General features: G+C 40.1%; 1 protein-coding gene across 1 annotated transcript in view; it reads left to right on the top strand.

Annotated features, from left to right (window-relative positions):
* poc1a (POC1 centriolar protein A) overlaps positions 1-23292 on the top strand; it is a 43241-nt gene extending 19949 nt beyond the window's left edge. Inside the window, exons 10-11 of the mRNA XM_030418597.1 lie at positions 9693-9953; positions 21644-23292. Coding sequence (XP_030274457.1) covers positions 9693-9953; positions 21644-21754 — 372 coding nt within the window. The 3' untranslated portion in view covers positions 21755-23292. The remainder of the gene's footprint in view (positions 1-9692; positions 9954-21643) is intronic.
* Positions 23293-24902: the final 1610 nt, after the last annotated feature.

Here is a 24902-nt window from a genome sequence, read left to right on the forward strand (position 1 = left end):
GCAGCAATGAAAAGACGTGGTGCTGTACTGCTGCTTGTTAAGCCTGACTGCAAACCAAATAAAGAGTAGTACATAATAAATAATAATAAATATGATCAGTTTACACCCAAGTTTGCACTCCGTATGCAAGAACTGGTCAATGTAAAAAACCTCACCACCATGGGAAAAAACAAACAATGCCAAAATACATTATATTTAAAAAAAAAAATCTATGAATAAGTCTAAAACTTTGAATGAAGCAAATGAAGTGCAGGTTTTCATGGAAGTAGCCACCAAAATGGTAAATATTGTACAGGACCTAATGAAGTTAAATTGGGAGTTATTTTGTATGGGAGAATAACACAGCTGTGTATCACTAGCACAGTCAAGGTCCCTACAATCACAGCCACATATGACTTGTTTGTTATAATAATCAGTTGAAAATATTAAGAACATTCCTTAAAATTTTGGACACAAAACCAGAAAGGAGCTACCAGCAACTTAATATGAATAGCGGTGCACTACAGGACTTATCAGTAGACCTTGGATATACACGTTTGACCAATGGGAATCATGCAGTTGGGATTAAATGACGGGTGTGGCTTATGTCTTAAAAATCTGAAAAAAAAGAAAGCTGACGTTTTGGAGGACATTCTTGAGGACATCAAGAACTTAGCAGCAGGTTGCTCTCATGCAGCTAATTACAACATTCCTTTAATTAAATTTCCATGAAGGTTATAATGTTCAGTTTTTGTCGGAGCTGTTATAGAGATATGTTGATTCAATGTTGGGTCATTTAGGAGGCATGTAATGCTGTTAAACTGTATTGCATTATACAGGGATGTGTTTCTGTCACTCTACCTGATATTTCAATGGCTTTTGATCCCCACCAATAAGAACCACCTGTCAGTATAACACAGCAAGAGTCAACCACACCATAAACTACATCCTCCCAAATGACCGTAAACGAGTAAAGTAAGTAAGTAAGTAAAGTAAGTAATTGTATTAATGTAACATTCTTCAAGCAGAGAAATCACAGATTGGCTCTCAGGGGCATTAAGGTATAAACATACAGTACACGATTACATAAAACACAATTAAAGCTGTTAAATAAAGAGAATCCACAGATCTTAATTCAAATTGGAGAGAATTCCAAAGTTTAGGAGCTGCAAAAAGCACCATCTCCTGTGTTTAAATCGTCTAACTAGGTGTTAAAACCATCCCTCCTTGCTTTGTCCAACATCCGGTATTACACATTGCCAGCTATAATTCATTTCACCAGGAAGAAATTGACTAATGAGACCGTAATGCTGTGTTTATTCATACAGAGGCAAAGGCCACCCATGGCTGCTGCCCTCTCCGAATCAAATCCACAGGGATTTCATAAGTAGCTAATTTGATATGCTGATCCTTTAATGTACTTGGATGTGAGGCTCCATGGTAATTTGCCAGCGATGGGAGCTATACGGGAACATGTAGACCCATTTGTTAAACACAATAAGCCAGCTTTAAAATGAGGTCTCTCCCAGCTGAAGAATGAGAGTGTGTGTGGTTCACTCAGTCTATTTCTGTGCTCAGTACAGCTGAGCAAATCTTCGTGCACCGCTGTTTCGGTGTGTGAGAATAGATGCATCGATGTGAGTGTGTGTGTGTGTGTGTGTGTATGTGTGTGTGTGTGTCTGTGTGTGCCAACCATTGCTGACAGGCAGATCAGCTCTCTCTGATCACATCCGCCCTAATCCCTCCATCCAACCCCCCTCCCCCTTCCTGTCTCTAGCTTCACATCTGGGTCTTTCTCCCACTCACGTGTGCAGCCAGACGAGCTGCACACTCACAGCAGGCTTCCCTTCACAGCTCAACACACACACACACACACACACACACACACACACACACACACACACACACACATCACTGCACCGCCCTGCTCAACTCTAGGATGTGGATTCGAGTGCGGGGAGGGGGTTCTGAGACTGCAGTAGCAATATGAACTTCCATCTTTCTTCACCATTATTTTATTAATTTACAAGAGTTAATAGGCTGCTGCAGCTATGCTATAGCAGACCAAACTTTACTGGCACTCTCCTTAATTAAAGACTTGCAAACAGTGGAAGCAGTGAAACAATCCATCAGGTGCAGATTGTATGTGAGACTTCAGAGCATTGCACGGTAGTCCGCAGCTTCTGTCACAGTGTTTACGGTTGCGTGCTTGCATCTTTAAGGTGCTGGTATGGAAAGGCAGGTGATATTGTTCTGACAGCGGGCGTCGAATGCATTTGACAGCAGGGGTACAGAGAGCGAGCCAGAGAGAGGGAAAGGCGGAGTTCTTACAAGGATGTGTGGAAGATAAGATAGCAGTGGAGTTAAAGAGAGCCTAATGGTCCAGTGGAGCGAGAGAACATCCTCGAGGACCTGGGAGAGTGAAAGGTAGAAGGGAAAGTGGGAAAACAGGGGGAGCACGTGAGGGAGATAGACACTATTAGCGGCACTGCAGGCAAAACAAGATTGAGATGCAGAAGGATGAGAATAATGAAAAGAGACAATTTAGGAGCCATTAACAGACCCCTACACTAATGACAGAGAGAGAGAGATTAAAATAGATAGGAATAAGGATAAATGGAGGAAAAGAGATTAAAATGGAGGCAGACAAAAGGAGAAGCAGGGAGGGAAAGATTAGGTAAAATATGAATGAGTGAGAGAGGTAGTCAGAGGGAAACGGAAAATGAGAGCGAGAAGTTGACTAAATAGCATTAATAAAAGCGAGAAACACCCTAGCGATACTGTAAACTATAGCCGAGTCCAGAGGCACAAGACAGAGCTGAGTCGCATCACTGGCTTCATTCATCAGAGGGCATCACTAACGGTTAAAATGTTCGCTCTGCTGTAATTAACTAAGATGTCAGCTGATGAAAAGATTTGTCTGCATGTTCCGGTTATATACGACACACACACACACACACACACACACACACACACACACACCTTCCCGCCTAACCTATTCAATCAAAGAGTGTGTTTCTATTTATAATTCTGACTAAGTCTCAGAAGGAATGGGTGATCGATTGTCCTTGCCGGCAATATTACATATAATATTAACGTCTGTGGAGGTTTTTTCTGTTCTAAAGTGTACATCAGAATGAGGCTTCTTCTTCTGCCGTACACCAAGATCTATTATTTCCAGCTTTACCATCTGTTCAAGGAGTAATGTAAAGGAAAGGGCGGTCCTGGATGAATGGCATGAATTTAAAGTAAAATACAGACATTATCCTGAAATAGTCAGTGGGCCTGTTAATTGGTGACAGCCGGCGGTAACACGTATTGTGCTCCTGGATGCATACTGTTAATAATCATAGTATTTGTCTATACCTTACAGTGATGATACAACAGAGTTTACAAAGGGGGGCTGCTCTTCAAATGATTCTTAGCTTTTGGCTAAGGAGTCCCCATTTTTCGGATGAATTGCAGCACTTTTTTTTTCAGCTAAGCTTGGCTAATAAATAACATTAAAAAGTTCCATATATCTAATAAATCTGCCTCCAAAAGCCGTCTAGTTACCCAGTTGGGCAATAATGACAATCTGATGGTACATCTGACAATGTTTTAACATCAAACTCCCAAACCCACTTGCTAGCAATGCAACTCTGCAGGGTAGATGCTTGAGCCGACCTTCATTTCTTTCTTTCTTTTTGAAGAATAATTTATGCAGTTTTCACAATACACACTTCAACATCCACCAAAAAATCCCCATAATCTTAATGACAAAGTAAAACAAGACCAGAAGTCGAAACAAAGCAAAAATAATACAAGATAAACCACATTTAAACCACATTTCAAACACACCAGCTCAACTCAGCTCTTTATGCCATATCTGGTCAACATGAATAAAGTATGTTAAATATGTAATGAAATATGCTAGATATGAGCCAACATTGGCTTCACACTGACAGGACTGACTACATCCCTGCTGTGAATCCCAAAGGTCCCAATTCAGGGCTTTTGGGATGATGAGCTTATAAAACAATTATGCTGTGTAACTAGATATTCATTGGGAGTTTCCATCAACTCTGTTTTCCCACTGGGCGGCTGTGGCTCAAGGGTAGAGCCAGAATCTTGTTATCAGAAGGTCGCTGGTTTTCAATTCCCCTGGTCTGCATGTCAAAGTGTCCTTGGGCAAGATACTGAACCCCAAACTGCTCCTGATGATCTGGTTGGCACCTTTGCATGGCAGCCACAACCATCGGCGTATGAATGTATGTGTGAATTACTGTTTGGTCGCTTTGGTAAAAAGCATCTGCTAAATGCCCTAAATGTAAATGTAACTGTCTATACTATACATCTGTGAACTGTTAAACTACCTGTCTGAAGTCGACGGAGCAGCCAAAACGTCTCCTGTGAAATAGGCCTATTATTGTTTCGCCAACTCACATGATTAATAATTAGCTACAGCTTTGCATGCTTACTCATGACAGCTGTCATTCAAACCATTGAAATCAACAGTTGCAGCTCCAATTGACTCTTGTAATAGTTCAAGTTTTATTATGTAGGTTGAAGTCAAATGCTCTGCTCTTGTCACAAACTAATAAGACATCAGGAGCTGTGCTTACATGGAAAATATTTTTTTTTCAATGTAATCGAAACCATTATGATTAGAGATTCCAACTTAACTGTTTATGATGTGGGTTTACAGGCCTCAAAATATTTAATCAAAATATAACTTTAATGACTGGCACATTTTAAAATGTCTAATATCCCCTAGAAGGAGAAGAGTTTTTTTTTCCCCAAAGCTTTGTTGAGAACAATCAATTCATTCATTTATTCATTTATTCACTCCCTCTGTAAACACAGTTTTCAAGATGAGCCCACATCGTTTCCTGGGAATTAGATTTCTCTCTAAAAATTCTCTCTCAGCTAAAAGTTGTATCAGCCACAGATCAGTTGTGTTTTGCTACCTCCATCTTTCTGTTCCTCCTTGAAAGCAACAAAACCTAATGTTCCCCCCATTTGAGGCGAATGTGCACAGGGAGCATATATTGATTCCAATCAGAGAGAAATGATTAGATTAAGCGTTTAGATGGTTATTAGGCGCAAATACTTTCCTATTCAACAGATTATGAAAGGTTTACACCATCCCTCCTGATCTGATAGAAAATTCATCATTCAAAGTAAGGCGGATCGGATTACAGCAAGCCACAACACCAGATCTCTGGCACTGATGCATGTACACTAAATATAGCTACAATTAATGTTATTAGCTACACCTGTGTTTGACAAGTCCAATTGTCCACTGTGAGAAAGGTCTGCCATCCATAATCCAGCTGAATACATAGAACATGTTGAGTAAACGGCGGGACTGGACTGGAAACTCTTACTGCTGCTGTTGCAGTCCCAGCCGCTGTTTACACATAGACCCCAGCTGAATGCAACAAGTCATAAGGCTGCATTCCGTAGAGCAGTAAGGGTTTAATTTAATTTCATTGTGGGATTTTACAGCCATACTTTGTAAGAATTTGACACTCTTAAATATCTCCAGGGTGTCTATGCTGATTTGGTGATTTCTTTTCCCGTACATCATCCTGTTGAGACTAAAATCAATTGAGGAACCAGCTGCTGAGACATTAATTTCACCTGTGTTCACTTTTCTGCTCTACCTTCAGAAAATGTCAGGTAGCGAACCCACTCTGTGTGTGTGCATGCAGCATGATGAATGGTTTTGTATGCAGCTTGCAGGCTGTATTGATGGCTTGCTGTGTCAGACTACTGTAAGAGTTTAATTTGGGCCTCAGGAAATTTTCCACTGTTGGTTTTTCCACTCCAGGTGATTCATTAGGAGGGTGGTTACTGTGTGCGCTGTGTTAACATGCGCGTGTGTGCGTACAGGGTTTTCCCTGGCCCCCACGTACGGCTACGGTGGTAGCGAACGTGTTGAGTTTGTAGAACAATATATTGTCTTAGTGTCAACGTCTCTATGTGCACATGTCCCATTGCAAAAATGGTATGTAATAAGGTACACAAAGCCCATGATAGGACACTGTGTAAACCATTTTACTGCTCGACAACTAGAAAGCTTTTTCAACTCATAATTAGTCTGATTTTGCAACATTTCAACTGTTAAGCATGCAATGAAAGATAAAAATTGCAACTTTAATGAGCGGAGAGGATGAAAAATCCTGTCTTAAACTGTGAAAATGTGTGAAAAAGTATTTAATTCTTTTTTTTTTGTTTAGGATTGTCTTTTTAAATCAAGACTATGTGAACACCTATTGTCTTTTTGCTTTTCCTCACATGATTACAACTGAATATTTTTTAGTTTTTTCTAAAAGCTTTAGATTTTAAACCAACAAATATGTGTATTTGACTGTGTGTGTGAGACACCAAGTGCATATATGTCTACATCCATGTTTGCCTCTGCTCTTTCTGTACGCGCACGTGTGGGGGTTTGCTCGTTGTGTGTTTAAGCAGCTGGTTTAATACAAAGCTATAAATTGTACTCTCAACGTGAGTTAATCCAGTCTTGGTGAAGCTTGTAGGCTCAGCAGAACAGCTCTATTGTCTCCCTTCTCGCTCTCTTTCTCTTCCCCTCTTTCCTCCTGTCTTTGTTCGGTTACCAACAGAAGAGCAGAGCACCACCTTTGGAGTGGCAGACAAAATAAGGGCATTTACTGATACTGTCTTTTTGTTTTATTCATCAGGTTTACAAGTTAATTATGATGTGGCACTTCTGTGTAATTATGATACAGACCATACTTACATTTGAAACAGTTATTAATAGCGCTGTGCACCAATTAAATATAGTCAACTAGCATCTGTCAGTGGAATAATTTTTGTGATGATATCACAATATTTTGATATTGTGGCGACACAATCTGTGCGACAATACTGAAAACAAAATAATTCTGTTGTGTTAATCGTTAAAAAGCATTGCAACACCAGTGAATTTACTGGTTTGCTCCGGTGAAGTGTGGTGATGGCTGTTTGGCTTTGTAATATCCTTAAAAAACAGGTGAAAACATAGTGGGGAAATAGTGACAGTTACAGTTTGTTCCCAACATCTTACTAGTTTAACATCTTACTAGTTATGTGGGAGCATGTGACCCTGCTGATCTAATTAAACATGTCTAATTAATCCACTTGTTGAATCATATGTATAGTTTTTTTATAGGTGCTCTGCTCTGTTCACTTAATCCAAATAAAATAGTTTTGACATGCCACGTAGCTTCACTGTGAATCAGAGATTGCATTAATTGAATATTTTTCACAAAATCTGAGGGTTGCCTGTTTTGACAGTTTAAAACTTTGAGGGCATCGTACTGTAATGTTAGTAATTTGCACTTAACACTGCCAATAACCATGTGAAGACCACCTGTAGAAGACCCTCCTTGCTATCTGGGTGCTGGCTATACCATTTCCACATGAAAGATTTGAGCAAATGTGCACAATATCACAGGTACATTTCTGATTTTGAGCAAAAAGCAGTTAGTGACTGGACAGTTTCTTTCCTCTGTGACAGATATAACCTATGTGTTGCTCAGTCTAGGCATTTACTACATAATGTGCTGATATGACATTGAGTGCTTAACCAGCTGCAAGTTGGTGGCAAAAGGCTGAAGGGCATTGAGTTCCTCTTCTTCCATTTTTTTTTCCTCAGCGTGCAATTGATTCTTGCCGCGTGATCTCATTTTCACACATTATACTTTCCTGCAGAGTTTGCAGAGGTGGCAACCAGCCTCTTTCACATTGTCTTGTTCTTTTAGATTTTTAAACATTCTCTGGAGGATACAGTTTTACACTTTGTATCATTTGTTAGTCATGAAAATACAGTTTGAGTTAAGCAAAGTCACATTTAGTGAATAATATTCTGTGTTCTGGGGTTATTGTTTTATATCTTCAGAACTGACACAAGATGATTCAGGAACAGATAAAAAAAAAAATCATGTCAGGGAACATCTCATTGTACATGACTGCTTGTGGCAGTTTGTTTTGACCCCTGTCTGGGGCGAATGTGTAGAGCCAGGTGACAGCTGACAGCTCTGCTCATCTGGCTTCATTTAGGATGAGCACAGTTTGAGACTGCTGTTTTAAACATGTTCAGATCAGTGTGAATAGATTTCCTGTAGTGTGGTGATGAGTAAAACAGTTGTTGTCTCCCTCGTTGAGATGGAGAAGAGAAATTTGGTCTTGGGGCAGATGCGCACACACACAACCACACACACAGCCCCACACACCATTTTTCACAAGCAGACAGCAGAGACAGAAATATGAATAAACCTATAGATGTGTGCACACAGATTTAGTCACATAAACATGACGATGGAGAGATGTGGTCACTGACCTTCATGTGTTTATGTCTCATTGGATTAATCACAACACAGGCAGACTGACTGGCAGTGTGTGTGTGTGTGTGTGTGTGTGTGTGTGTGTGTGTGTGTGTGTGTGTGTGTGTGTGTGTGTGTGTGCGCGCATGTGAGAGAGAGAGAGAGAGAGTCTCCATCTTTTGATTCTAGCTCGTCTGAAGTCGGTCTTACAGGTCGCTTCACTGAAATAATGTACATTTAACCAAATTCGGAAATGGTGAAAGTGAAGATTTGTTATAGCGATTGAGGTAAGTAAATTGATTTGTTGATGGAGGGAACATTTTGAAAAAGTAATTGTGATTTTTATCAACTCTAAGAACCTAGATTCCCAAATGTGACAATAAAATAGTAATAGTCAAGTCAACTTGAGTCAAATTGAGTCCAAGTCACAATGGCTAACCAAATCACCACCATTCAACCTGCCATCATGTCAGAACCTTCTCACACCAACTTCTGTTCTTGCCAGAACTAAGTTGGAATCTGACATGATTTATCACACTTTGGACAGACTGAAACATTTTAGGTCAGTTCAGTTTTATTTATGTAGCCCAATATCAAAAAACACAAATGCCTCAAGAGGCTTTACAGCCTTCACAACATACAACACCATCTATCCTTATAATCCCCAATTTGGGTAAAGAAACTTAGCCAGAAAAGTGGGGAAAATGGAAGGAAGTAGCATCAACAGATGAAATACTGTGTATAAAATAGACCAAAATAGTAATTTAGAATATGGAAAATCAGGATGGCAATGTAACAGATTGTAAAGTTAAGACTAATACAAAAAAAAGTGGTTTGCACACAGTGATGTGGAGCAGGAGTTGGTGGTAGATGCAAGATGATCATGATTTTACTCAGAAAAACATTTGAGTCACACATGTTTGCGGTGTCGACCACACATTCAGCACATAAAAAGAGCCCGATGGACATCTGAGCAAAATGTGTTGCTCATACCAATGATGAAAAAAAGGATTTTGGATGATATATATTTTTTACAGGCTGAGTAAGCCTCAGGAGATCTAATATTAGCTAAAGGGGGTTTTAATGTTATTAATTATATGATGACCCATCTGTAAGTCAGTTTGTGATTCATCAATGATTTAATTCAGCACTTTGTTCTTTTTCTTTTAAAAAAAGGATCTTCATGTGGTTTAAACAAGTAACAACCCTGTGTCATTGTCTCAGCTCGATGCAATTAGCACCAAAAGTATCCTGTCAGTATCCCTGTAATATGCTCTATAGTATACCACAGTACGCTAATGACACCCCTCTGCAGCCGGGAGGTTCTCATATATCTAGCATATTGTATGTGAAGAACCATCTATGTTTCAACTCCTCAACCCTCCTTCTCTTTGTTTTCAGGCTTCTGAACTATCGGAACATTTCAACGGACAGGACGCCCACGCTGCCGCCCACGCTCAGAGCGGCAGTCACAGCCACAGCAGAGCCACTCATTCCCTCACCTACAGAAACCCCAGCTCCATCTCCTCCTCCGCCCACCAGACACAGACCCAGGGCTTATCGCAGCATCAACCCCGGGTTCAGGCCTCAGATGGAGGCGTCCCCCCCGGTCTAGCCAGCACCCTGGAACACATAATAGGTCAACTGGATATTCTCACTCAGGTGAGCAGAATGCGTGTTAATCTTTCATGACAAACAGCATGCGTTGTACTCTGGCTGTGCCACCAACGCACACTGTTCAGAACAAAAGCTTCCTTTACTTTTCAACCTGCCAGAGGCCAGAGATGATTTAAACAGCTCAGACACCGAAGTATTAAAAAAAGAGCAACCTCCTGTGAGTTGTTTGTTTCTGCATTACACGTGTGCACTTGCTCGATAGATGAAGCACGGATGCCCTGACCTACAAATAATGTTTTCCAGATGCGAGGGAACACGCTTGTTTGGTACAGACTCCAACAAAAATCTCACCATCATAATCTTAATAATATATTATATTTTTTAAATATTTTAAAATATATATTATTTTATTTTTTTGGGTGAAAATGAAATGCAGAAATTACCATTCCAACTTCTATCGTCACTCAGTTCACTGACTTTATCTGTTGAGATAATGGAAATTAATTTTATTTCTTTTGGCATATTATTCAGCTCTATTAACCTGGGTCACAAACGTTTTTGAAGTAGAATTTGAATGCTGTCTGCACCACAAATTCAATTCCATTCTGGAGAGAATGAGAAAAACAATTCAAAACTAGAATATGGATGAATTTGTACTCACTCATAGATACTAACAACGTAAATAAACCGCATTTTTCATCAAGATCAATGCATTATTCCTTGAAAAATGAATGGAAAAACACTCTATCTCGCAATGTTACAGAGCGAAATCCATCTAGTAACCAAGTTCATGCGGCCTATTCTTGGCGGAGACAATCCTCCATCAAAGTTTAATGGAAATCTGTTTGGTAGTTTTTGTGTAATCCTGCTGACAACCAACCAACCAATGGATAAGGGACAAAACTTAACACCCTTGTTATTGTTTCCAAAATCATTTCAGACTTAGCAGTATTGGTGAAATGCTTCTATTTATGACCGACTATGTCTGCTCTAAGCATCCAAACAAGTGTCCAAAGTTTCAAGAGATAGTATCACTTCTGTGCACTTTTTGCATTTCCAAGCAATTTCCTCAGAACTCTCACTGGACTGATGTTCAACAGTATACAGGTCGTTCTTTTCCTTCCATACGTATATGAACATAAACATAGAATCAACTCAAGAAAAGTCGGTTATTGTGCCATGGTAACTTATGGTTTTCTAGACTGGAAAGATGTACGTTTTTAGGGGGGAAAGGTTACAGTATTCTTCCCCTGTCATGAAACACTGTGTTGACAAAATAGAAGTTTTAATCCTTTAATTATTTCTGTTGAGGCGGCCTAAATTATTTCAAATGTAAATGATTTATTTTGTTTTTTTCCGTTATACTAATTTACCCATGTCAAAATAGCCATTACTGAAGTGATAAGGAAAAAGAACAATATAACCTTTGATTCCAGACTTTTGAAAGGTGGCGTATATATACACACACACATATATACATCACATACACGCACATTTACACCACGCTGGCTGAATGTTCGGCGTGGCTCTACTCTTGTGAGTGCTCCTGTGGTTGTTGAAGGCCAGACACAGTTTGAATTCGGAACAAATCAGAGCCTGCGAGACTAAAAATAGGCTCTTGAACAAAAACAGACAATAACAGCAATCAGATAAAACCAGAACGTCTGCTTCTCATCAATTTATGTTAAGTGTTTTTTATGCAGTATTTTTAACAGATGTGATACTGAGAGATCTGTGGAAAAACAGTTGTGGAATACAGCAAAACATCCGCTGTATAATAATAATTTAAATTACAACTAAGGCCTTGAAGCTGACTGACCAATCGAGTAGGACATGAAATGACTGCAGCTGTTGAGTTTGCAACTTGTATTAATCAGTGTTATATATTTCAAGTGCGGTAAAAAGCGATACATGTTTTTGTTGCTGTTTTCTTATTTTGCAGTGTTTGAGGCTGCACCTGACCACACCTCATCACAAGGTGTACCTCACACTGATCTTGTTTATTTATGCTGCTACTTTTCAGTGTTTTCCTCTCAGTGTTGAGATGCTGTAAATGAACACTCTGCATATAATTAAAAGCCATAATCCCCTTCAATTCCATAGAAGGCTTTTATTATGAATTATGTGCAGCTGTGGATGTCAGATATTGAAAAGAATCGCCAATTAGGTTTAAGCTTGGTGTATTCCTGATATAATGACATCAAGCTTTTGATTTCTTATGCTGAGCCAAGTGTGTCTACATGCCAGGGAGTATTTAATTTAAATTGTTTACTTACATTTTTTACCATTATACTATAATTGTTGCACATTTTTTCTCCTTAGTATTTAGTTTGAGCTGTTGGAAGAATCGCCAAATAATGAATCACGAGAAGAGTGATGTTGCCCCAAAAACAGATTTTGTTATCATACGTCTAATCTTAGGACAATTTTTTCAAGTGCCAGAAAGAATAGTGGAGGATTTTGACACAAAAGATTCATTTATGGTGAGAGTCGAATAAAGGAAAATGAAAAGCAGGAGAAAAGAGAGAAAAGAAGAGCATCATAAAGAGACGAAAGTCAGGTGAAGAGGTAGTAGAGGAGAAACTGATGAGAGGAGCTGAATGAGGGAGCACAGAGAGGTTGTGTGTGTGTGTGTGTGTGTGTGTGTGTGTGTGTGTGTGTGTGTGTGTGTGTGTGTGTGTGTGTGTGTGTGTGTGTGTGTGTGTGTGTGTGTGTGTGTGTTGTGTGTGTGTGTGTGTGCAGGGTTTAAGCCAGAGGTTGTGAACGTGCCCTGAGGAAAACACATGTTCATATATGAGTGCTGGCAGCACTCTGCCTCACTCTCTCATAGTAAGTGTAAATGCTTAATGGCCCTACAGAGATGCAGCAACACTTCTTGTGTGTGTTTCCGTCAAAGGTTTCTCTCTTGCTTCTTCTTCTTCTTCTTCTTCTTCTTCTTCTTTACTCGTGCCTCCCTTTCAAGCTGCAGTCCGGCATGTGGGAGCATTTAATATATGCCCAGGGCAGCCAGGCAGCTTGCTAAACCCTACCAGGAGGGTGGTGCCAGCCTCTTTCTTGCAAGCCTGCTGTATCCCAACTCTGTTACCAGATGGATCATCTGTGTCTGGTTTCATTCTTCATCTCTTTTTTTTATTTGGTACAAATTCTTTAGTGATGGATATATGGATGGTGTTTGTTGAGCTGTCTTTATAGATCATATTTATGCAAATTTCTGACCACCTATCCAAGCATCCAAAGGCTTTCCCATGTGGCTTTTCAGTGATTTTCAGTGATGTCAGTTCTGTATACTATGTTTATCTTATACAGCTTGACACTTGTGTTTTAATAGTACTTTCTACATAATTTTTATCGCATTACTAATAGGACACACAAATAAATGGTGGTAACCTCATCTCTCTGTGCCAGCCAGGCCTTCAGCCATTGTGACAGGCTTTTTGCAATTCAAAATAAATCAGGAAACCACCATTGGACTCTTCAATGAACTTACACGATCCACAATGAAATCTTGATTGTGCCTTCTCATCCCCACTATGGTTACGCACATACTCATACAGAACTGGAGTTACATCCGCTCAGTAACTACTACTTACATGACAGAACCTGCCCCAAACCCAGAATTTCTTTATTTAAACTTTTCTCCGAAGCCATCTGATACTGGACTGTGTAAACCATTAATTCAAAACGAATTAAACTAAAAAAACATATCCTGCAAATGGCTTTACATGAATCCACTCATCATCAGGTGGCAGTAATACATGAAGGATAGCAGCAAGGCCTGCAAGAAGAAGAAGAAGACTGCAAGCGAGTGAACATGAATTTTGAAAGTCGCCCTGTTGACATGAAGTCTTGCCACCGTGTTGTTACCATTGTAAGACTCATATCTGTGCCGAAGACCAGAGAGAAAGGCTTTTTTTTTTTTTTTTTTTTTTTCAAAAGTCTCTGCAGCTCCAAGTTCTTCTGTAGCGCTTATCTGGATCTCTTTAGCTTCTCTCCTGCGTCCCTGAACTTTCTGATATCTGCTTTATCTTAATGATTTCATCATATTCGCTTTCAGCTGTGTCAGGAGTTGTGTTAAGTTGCTGCTGGTGAAAACCCAACATAATACGGATTTTGCTGCTTCATAGTAAAACCTTTTGAAAAACTAAACTAACCAACGGGGGGCTTTGATTGTAAAGAATTTATAGTAAATAAATAATCTTTTATTGTCAAATTAGCAGAGCTCTGTTAACAGCTGCACTTCGATCGTACTGCAAGGAAAAAGATTATGTATAAGTGCTATGTTGACCGATATTCAAGATAAGCAAGTCATCAGTTAAAGACACAACGTCAAGCAGGAAGCCCTGATGTAGTGGAAATTAAAATCTCTGACGTGCTGGGCCAATGAGCGAAGCCAGCACATGTGGATGTTAAAGCCCCACTAGACAACATTAAATGTAAATAAAGAGCACCTTTTAATTTCCTGCCTACAGTAGGTGTTGAAACTGAAGACTCTGGGATTGGTGTGAGAATCCACACAGTGAATTTTTACAAGTGGGACCTGTGCAGAAGCCTGCATAAAAATCAATAGAAAATGCTGCAAATAGCACAGTGGTACAGGCTTCAACAAGCTGTTTCACCCATACAGATGTCAACACTGGCCGACAAGCGACCTGCACCTCACCTGCTTTTTTTATACACACACAAAGAAAACTCGACTGTTGTTTGAACAGTCTAGTTCAGACCTTTAGCTGCATTGTGTTGTAAATTTATTCAATCACACTGCTGGAACTCAAAATAGGTATGTAGGACGGTCTGAGGCACGAAAATGGCTCCACTATCGAACCAAAAGCTCAATACTCAATAAAGTGAAAGATTTGTGTCAGTGTAATCGGTTAATTCTCTAAAAACTTTACTTCTCAGACAGGCTTGTGTGAGAGTTTATCTCCCAAAAATGTCACTCATTCTTTTTTAGGTGTGAGAAGTAATTGCAGTAATAATCTAACACTCTTCTTCTAATTTCTGCTCAACTTTCTCTAATATGGCGATTTAAATTACTGCCCCCGCCGTCCTCTTGAGATTAGGCTGACAAAGTTACATTATTTATTTCCACACTATCTTCCCTCTCCTTTATAAGTCTTTACCCCGGCATTATTTTTCACTGTTACTGCTCTTTGTAACTCTAATAGTCGAGGAGACCGGGAGGGAAGTCGATGAATTATTCAGCAATAGACCGAAGCTTCCAAAGCCACAGTCTGCTGTGTTAGCTGCTTTTCACTTGTCTGCTCCTCCACCCTCCCCCCAATCCTCAACCCCCGTATACCCCCTTTCTGTTTCCTCTCGCTCTGTCTTATAATTCATCATGTACATGTACTCTCGCTATGCACACTTTCCTTCTTTCTTTTAGTCCTGAATGAAGAATCGCTCTCTTTCTCTCTCCAGATTTCATTGACTAGTTCAACTGCAGTATCGCCTCCTCTTCCTGAAGTTAGCTTGAGAGGATTTTGTGTCACATCGGGGGAAACCTAAATATAACAGAAAGTATTTTATCAACACTTGTTCCTTTGATTTCTTGTTCCTTTTTTTCTGCTCTGTGATTCCCCCAAACTACCAAACTGACTAGGTAGATTTTTTTCAGCTTAACCTACATCTGCGCCAGTTCACTGAAATGATATTCCTGTTAAAGCAGCTGTGATTGTGGCTGCCAGGAACACGGAGGAGAAAGTGAAAGAAAACATGTTACTGGACTTTACTCACAACTGTTGCTCAGAAACGATTACAACCAATTCTGTGAGTGAAGTTTAGGTAGTGGACCACATAACTGTTTATTTTCACCACAGCAAGATTTAAAGGAATTGAAAGCAATCTCTCATTTGTATGTTTATAGTAGTGCTCTGGGAGAATGCAAGTATTTGTCTTAAAATTGCACCCAGGACTTCTTTTACGTTACCACAACTCTGTCAAATATGGAATCTTACAGTACATTAGAAAGCATCATAACTTCAGAAAATCTTGATTAGTGTGGGAAAAGGCTTCCTTGACTGTCTTTCTATTTGATACCCATACAAACATTCTGGTATTTATTTAATTTCCAGTCTGTTTACAACTTGGGGAAATCATATACAAAAGAGGCCGGGCTGGAATAATCCAATTTTTGCCAATGAAGATTGTTATTGCTGCAAATATGATCTGATACCCCTCTGGCGTCATTTGTTGAAGTGCTCTCTCGTGCAGTGGTTTAAAGGGTTTGAGTCAGGAATAGTTTGGGGTGACCGGGTGAGTCATTTATAGGACGTTTCCTCAGGAGACTGGGGTTCACGTTCCGGTTTGTGTGTGTATGTTCACCCAAAGTTTTATCCTTTCCTGACCCTAACAAAGTAGTTGTTTTGCCTAACCATAAGTAGTTTGTTTTAGTCTTTGCCTAAACCTAACCAAACTGACCATTCGACAACATAAATAACATTGCAAAAGTCGTTATGTGTCATACTATGCACACTGTTTGTACGCACATTGTATTTTGAAAGTCAAATGTGATATGACGTATTGTTGCTAACATGACCACAGAGCCTTTACTTTGAAAGTCTAAGTGGACGTTGCGTATAAAAGTATAGGATAACTTGACCGCGGAGCCCTTCACGTCCAAAACTCTAGAGTGCTACGGAGGTACGGAGGGTGTCGTAGTTTGGAGCATAAGAGCACTGACCATCTGCTGATTTCAGCGAGTCGGGAGTGAGTGTGTTGTGTAAACACTCAGCTGAGGCTTTTAACTAATGACTGTTTGGGTTTTATTGGCCTCCTGCCAATACAATGGATTTTTGATCTGGCTATGGATATAAACAGTGTTGGTTCACCACACCTGCAGTTCATTAATATCGGTTCACTGACTTATTCACAATATCAGTCTATCAATTCTTTTTTTTTTTTTCAGTCTGTAATTTTTTGTACTCCTCTTTTTATCCCTCACACGCACGTCAGTCAACTTCTCTCTAGAAAAAAGAAGTGACTTTGCCGCCTATCACCAGTGCCAGTTTGCCTTTCTTTGACTTTCAGACTATTGTAGCGCGGGTCATACCAAAGCTATGAGAGTTTGTAACAGAGGCCAGTATTGCTCAGGGCGATGGAGAGTATAATGTGTTCTGGAGAGAAAAGAAAAACAGCTCACTCTATTTTTAGGGGCATAAAGATTTGGTTTCTACTCCAGATGAAAACTATATGCCCGTATAATGTTGCCGCCGCCTGGGGACACGTGCAGAATCACACACACAAACTCTCATAGCCGGCCGGGCTGAGGACTGGGTAGCCATATCAGGTTGGTAAGATAAACAGGGTAGTATTGATCTAGAAAATGGAGACAGGATCGGAGAAGGAGAGAAAGAGGAAATACAAGACCTTTCTCTCCCGTGATGCATAAAATAGCAGGAGATGTTATCTGGTTTGATGACCCAAAAGAAAACACCACTCGCCCACACATTGCTGAACTCATTGGCATCTGTGTGCTGTGTGTGTTGGAGTATGAGATTATCTAAGAGATTTTACCAGTTCCTCAATCATGTTTGATTATTCCTGTCTGGCTGTGTGTGTGTGTTTGTTTGTGTGGCGCAGTGGGGTCAGCTCAGGACCTCCGAAGCCAATTAACAAACACCCGGACTGTTGGACGCAGCCTGCAGAAGGTGCTGCACATTGTGACTTGATACTTTGGTTTGCAGTCTTTTCCCTGATAACCTGAGTTTACACGATGTATTGGCAATTAATAGAAAGCAGGAGTGAAATCTGAACATCCAGGTTGTGTTCAGGAGTAATGCTGCATTCCACTGTACTTGGCACAAAGAAAGAAAAGACCTCCGACGTGGAAAAGTGCAATAAAACAGACATTCAAGTTGGAACTCCCAGTCCAAAACAAGCAACATGTTTTACTGTGAGTGTTTTTGTTGTGAAACGTGTTGTGACAACAACTCTGTAGTAACCATTTTCATTTTCATGTATGCTTCTTAGAAGTCCCTGCAGCAGTGCGGTACGAGCCCAGTCCTCCTTTCTCTTTTGGAACGTGCTAATCTGATTCATCAGCTGCTGTACTTGACTGTTAAGTCCAAAAACTTGCTGTACTAACATAAATTTGCTGCGGACATCCATGTTGTGCCAAGCAGATGCCGACCAGTCTCATTTGGAAGTCGGGAATATCAACTTGGAAATATGGATTTACGACTAGCATTGGATTCATATTCAATTAGAACTTTGAAAAATCTAAATAACTAAAAATCCAAAAAGAACTAAAGAGCCTTTTCTCAATGTTGATATGTCTGTATAAGTACGGTATATGATGTACTATCTTACTTTTGTTGTCTATTTAACATTCCCGTGTTTTAGCAGCCTTTAAAGAACATAAGTCCAGAACCTCTTAAACATTCACATTTGTAAAAATCAAGGGGCTTTGGCTAGCTAAGACATGCCTTATTAGAGCAGAAAAGAGAGGTGCGAACACATAAAAAAAGAAAAATGACAGCAGAAATTACCGCTAAAACAACTTGAAAATATACTTTAGAAGAGATTTTGGGTGAATCTAATGGATATGAATGCAAGCAGCTATGCCGCCATGCTTTAGCTTCTTCAGTACTAACAAAGTATTTGTTGATTTACCGTAGAAAACATTTAAAACCCAGGTTGTTTGTGCAGAAAGACTGATGAAAGACATGGTCAAGAAGATGGTATATTAGGAGCAGGAGCTACTGGATTGGAGTGGATTGAATTTGGTCCACCAATCCGCACCTGCACTATAACTTTTAAGGATAATTATTTGAAATCTGATTATGTGTACTGGCTAGGATGTTAATTCGGTTAAAGTGAAACTCTCGCCAAAATGCAATCTAGGGTCTTTTTGAATGTACCCAATTCAAACATTCGTTTAAAAGCATAATTACGATGAAAGCGCAACTTTCATGATTGATTATTAAAATACGCTATTTTTAAATTACTAAGAAGGCTTGAAACGACATCAAACTTTGCTTGTAGTATCACCAGGGTCTGTACACATGAACACGAGCTTTGAGAACATTGTTTGTGTACACAGAGTTTACTAACAAGAAGATTTTTGATTAACTCACGTAGCAGTTGTGTGGAACGCTCCTGTCTTCCAGCAATAACTATCCACGCGATATCTCACGTGACTTTTCCAGCTTTTGATTTTAATATTGTTTCTTATATGAGGCTCCTTTTTCAACTTCAAGGTCAATATTGTTTTACGCTAACGACAAAGCAATGAATTATCAGTGCATTTATATGGAACTAAGCTTTAGGAGCGGTCCACCTTAACTCTCCTCCATGACTCCTCCAAAGCATTTGTAGATTTTCGACTGGCAGGATGGCGGCGAGTGGAAAAACAACTGCTAACGTGAATTGTTCAAAAGCTTTTTTGTAAACTCTGTGTACACAAACAATGTTCTCAATGTTCGTGTTCATGTGTAGAGACCCTGGTGATACTACGAGCAAAGTTTCATGTTGTGTCGAGCCTTCTTAGGGTTTTAAAAATAGCGATTTTGATGCTAACATAATATTTGCCCCTAGCACTCCATTGAAAATGATTTTGACCCGAAAACATAAATACGGTCAATCTTGAAAGTGGGGCTGTCGTCGTAATTATGCTTTTAAACAAACGTTTGGCTCGGGTACATTCACAAAAAGACCCTAGGTTGCATTTTGGTGAGAGTTTCACTTTAAGGAGTTATGACTAGAGCATTGACACGATAATAGCAAGAGTACATTAAAAACCTGATTATTGAGTATACATCCTGTCCTCCTTCCTAAATCTGTCTCTAGATTTCTTTTGTCCCCTTTTAATTTGTTTTCATTGCATCTTGCTCTCAGTCTTTTCACATTAGACTCTTTTTCTTCATTCTTCATTTTCATGAAGCAGTAGAATTGAATCTGTGGATGGAGAAATATACTGAATTACACAAATTTCTTTAATCGACTAACCACGTATTGCCTCAACTCTTTATAAATCCAATAACTAATCATCAGTTAATCACGTCTTTAGTCAGTGATAGTGTTACAAGCATTGCCCTGATGTTCATGAAAAAAGACATTCCTGGAACAGAATGTAACAAGATAGAAGGAGATGGTATAAGTATTTAGAGTCGTCATTTGAGCTGTGTATCATAACATAGTTTTGAGTTACCCACAGTAGAGTTTTAAACCACAGAGGTAAATCAAATCGGTTGGTTTGACATGCCTGTCTTTTCTCTCCAGCAAATACACAGCTGGGTATGTTTTCGATGGGTGACAAACTCTGCATTGCTCTCTAGCAATTTCAAAATTTTGCTTGCTGGCACACGGAGGAAACATGAAATTACAGGTCAAGACATGTTGACATATCTTTCACTCACTGGTCCAAATCTAGAGAGCCTCATCTGTCTGCAGATGACATGTTTACTGAATGATTGTTCCTGCGCCGAGCTGAATTTTTTGTTGCCAAGCGCTGCTTTCCAAAAAACTGCTTCCTCGCTGGGATTGTGTTTGTCACCAGGCAACCTTAGCCAAGTAAACAATTTGGAAAAACTGTCGCCACTTTTGCGTTTCCAGAAGAAGATTCATTGAAATTGCTGTCATGTTTATTTAAAAACACATGTTTCTCTTGTTTCACCAGGTTTTTTTTTTCTCCTGCAGATTCGATGTGGCTCATTCATGTTTTTTGTCCCAGTCACCTTGCTGATTCATAAAAATTATTAGATTATAATTGAAGAAAATGAGGACACACAGACCATCTTATTTAGTGAGCCAAGGCCAGTTTGTCTGTATTGTGCCTTTTAAACCCAGACGACATTTAACAGGCTTTCCAAATTGTAAAAGACAGAGACATTTTTAAAATGAAATAAGATGAATAATATAAATAGTCACGTCATAGTAGATACTGAGCAATGGTAAACTAACAGACTGGGGAAATAAATCAGTCAGAGCTGCAGAATAATAATTTTAAACTCTATCCAGAAAGGACTTTATTATCAACTATATAAGCAATAAAATGTAGTTATATGTGTATATAGAATGAAAAAAAAAACTTTTTAAACTCTCACATTATCTATACAAAATACTAATATAGTGACTTAAGAATATGTTTGAAGTGCCTCGTCCACACTCTGTCGCTCTGTCTCTGCGGCCTTAATGTGGCTGCTGAAGTTTAGATACAATAGAAAGTGTAAAATCCAGCTCCATCCGCAATAATCCATTCAATCAGGTGGCTACACCCCCTGGAAATCACACATTTAGAAGCTCCTCCGACAAACACTCTCAACTGACACGCTGCTCAAATGTACAACAAATACCGCCACTGTTGGGAGGATGCTGTAAGAAAAAGTATGTCGCGCTGTGATCTCACTACCCACACATACCCATCCTGTTTCGGATAGCGACTTTCTTGTCTCCTCTCCGTGTGCGTAAGTGTGTTTATGCAACTGTGTGAGAGGGAGGACAAGAGAGAGTGCGTGCCAGACACAGAAACTCTGGTGTTTTTCGACTCAGGCGGCAGATCTCTATACGATAATCAGCTGGATTGTCTCGCACGCACAGCATCTGTCTCAAAGACACACAAAACTGCCCCTTTCACACACACAAACGCGGCCATTATATAGTCATTACTGTCAGGCTGATGCTGTGCAGCCCTCTCTAACATGCTCTTTCTCTCTTATCCATCTCCTTCCTTCCCCTCTGTCTTTTTCTTTTCTTTTCTTTGTCTCGCCCCTCTCCTCCTCTCCCCGCCTTCAATCCAGACGGTTTCGATCTTGGAGCAGCGGCTGACACTCACTGAGGACAAGCTCAAAGAGTGTTTGGAGAACCAGATGGAGATTGGAGTACATCTCCAGAGACAAGAGGAGGCCTAAAGATGGCGGCATCAGAGAGAGGTTAAGCTGCGGCGCGAGTGGAACGGGGTCACACAGAAACCATTTACAGAAACAGACACACACACACACAGCAGTTTCTCGTTGCAACACAGTAACACTTTCAGCAAAATATTTGCCGCAGACCGTTTTTCCTGACTGGACTTTAAATGCAAACGAGCCTCTCTGCTGCTGTACTGTGTCTGGTTATTTTACAAAGAGATATCAGAAGTGAAGGAATTGAATATTAGAGAAGTTGTTCCTCTACAACAGTGCTGAGAGCGCAGTGCCATTTCTGCTGACGAAGGACCCGCTACTAGTCACTGTGTGTGTGTGTGTGTGTGTGTGTGTGGGCGTGCGCAAGATGGCTGCAGAAGTGTAGACACATGCAAGAGACTTCAGTACTTGCCTATGCGCTGCACGTGTGGATGCTTTAGCTCCACTTGTGTGTGTGCAGGCTCGAGCAAAATGGCGTCGGTACAAGAGCACCTCTCTCTTCACAACTCAACACAACAGTTACCGCAGAGCCAATACAGTGCCTTTATTGTGTTTTACATGAAGAAAATCCATGTTCAGATTTTGACGTTTTAAACTTTGTTGTTTTTAAATAACAAGTCTGGCAATATTCTCAGTTTTTTGTTATTATCAACCACCCCTGTGAAACAACGACGAATTGACCCTTATTATGATATTGACGGTGTAGCCTCAAATCTGTGCCATTGACCTCCGCTGACCCCCAGTTCCTTCACTACTTCAACCCCACACACACCGTCTTGCCACCAAAGTAGTCATTATCTGCTCACCCTCGTGCTGATGGAGAGTCAGGTGAAGTTTTTCTAATCCACAAAACATTCCTAGAGCTTCACAGCAAAGCGGCGTTGCAACATTCTCTTAAACAACTTAAGTAGATGGGGACTTGTTTTAAAAACTTTTTTTTTTTTTAAACATAAAGAGGTTCCTTTCAGCTCGTCTGAGATCCCACATTCATTTGAAAAGATACACCCTCGACGCTGGGTCGAGCTTGTGCACCCACTTGAGACGAGATGCGCTGACGCCTTTAAGTTTTGCAGCTACACTGAAGATTAAAAAGGGTGTAAATAACGTCTCTTTCAAATCTATTTGGGATCTCGGGGCTTCCAGAGACTTTGATTACACCAGACGAGCTGCATGGAGCCGTTTCATGTGTATTTCCAATTTTTTTTTTTTTTTTTTTTTAAATCTACTTCAGTTTATTTAGGAGAATGTTTTTTCACTCTGAAGCTCCAGAAGAGACCACGCCCTTGAGAGACGGAAACATTGTCGCTTTTGGTCCTCTCATTGGGTTGTTGACAATGATAAAAATGTTTTATTTGTATTTTAAACTTCAATTACTGTGATGGTGCTCTGTGAGATTGCAAGTCGGATTTTCTGCTTTGTATGTAAAGAACTGCTGATTGTTTTAAAGGCATCCTGTTCCGTCCTTTTGTACCATTTTTGTAATTTATACACTGAAAGTAACTTATTGTGAACCCTCTTAATAAATGTTTCTCACTCTTTCGGTATCTCTGACTTGAAAGCAGCTGATAGAAGGATTCCAGTCACTCTTTCGAAACACTGAGCTCTGTTTGTGTATAGAGTGAAAGAGAGTTTGTTTTCATAATCGGTGCCAAATCCATGATGTCACCGCTTACTTTTAAAGGGACTGTTTTACTGCTCTGATTGGTCCTCCGAGGCCGAGCAGTTACCAGAGAAATCACGACTCCTCCGTCTTTATCGTCCACAGCAGAGACGTTAAGATCATGAGCCGTGAGCTGTGTCATCTACTGCATGACATGATACATTTTCAACCCATTCTCTGCCAGATTTTAAGTGATGATTTATCACAAGCTAAACACGCCTGTCCGAAATCCTTATGTTTCACCCCCTGAGTAATTACGTAACCTGACCACCGATGGCGGATCGGTGCTTTTTATTTTTAGAAGCTTCAGTGAAAATGAGCCCGAGGCTACGCTGTGTTTTCTTGAGGAAAGGATCCATCCGAGCTGTAAAACGATTCATTCATCTGACTTTTTTATGTAACAAACTGGTGACGTGTTTACATACTAAGGCAATGTATCAGACTGAGTCCTATTGTGGAGCGCTCTCTCTCTCTCTCTCTCCCTCTCTCAGAGAACAGTGTGGCGTCATTAAAAGGGGAAAATATTAATGACTGTTTCTTTAAGACCCGGCTCTTCACTGATGGAAAAAGAAGAAAAACAAAACCGGAATTCTGGAGCTGTGCTGCCGGGCCCACTCTCTTCCTTCCTGTCTGGGGCCTGAGGACACACACACACTCCACATACACACACACACACACACACACACACACAGGCAATCATGCCAGAGAAAACGGCTCCCTTTACTATGGGCCTCAACCAGACGGCCTGCCAGGAGCTGTAGTGGAGGAGAGGAGGGGCTGAAAGAGCGGGTTCAATAACTGCAAGTCTTGACTCTGTGTGTGTGTGTGTGTGTGTGTGTGTGTACGTGTGTGTGTGGCTGTGCACTTTTTTTGTGGGGACCAGATTTAGTTTTAAATCTTGAGTGAAGACATTTTTGCATTTTTCAGCCAAAAATGACAATTCTGTTAATATTCACTCACCTCCGCCTGCTGATGTAAAGTCAGCTGAAGTCCACATAACATTTCTGAAGCTTGAAAGTCAAAAACTGCTTTAAAAAAAACAAACGTAAAATGGCTTCATGGCGAAGTCTCCGCTATTTAAACCCTCAATGCACACTTCAGATGGGGTACACACTAATCAGTTTGGGATTTGTGGTGTTTCCAGAGACTTACGGAGACCTGGATTTACTGCTTCCCTTTGATTTAAATCAATGTGAACTAGATGTCTCCAGGTTTTGTTTTTTTTTTACTTATATTTAGATAGAACACAACATTTGAAGGACTCTGAGAGGATGTGATTATCATTTTTTGAGATTTTCTGTCATTTTATAGGCAAAGCTGCAGAAGTAACTGTAAAATAAACCCCCAACTGAAATCAATTTTTAGCTGTAACGCTAGTTCTGTTTATAGGGCATTTTTCAGCTCTCTCATTTGAATGGGGAAAGTTTGTTTTAAGCGGCAGGTGTGCTAACAAATTGGCATTAGACAAAAGGTAGAAGCAGCTGCATTGGCCAA

This window comes from Sparus aurata, chromosome 6, assembly GCF_900880675.1.
Source record: "Sparus aurata chromosome 6, fSpaAur1.1, whole genome shotgun sequence".
Classification (NCBI taxonomy): domain Eukaryota; kingdom Metazoa; phylum Chordata; class Actinopteri; order Spariformes; family Sparidae; genus Sparus; species Sparus aurata.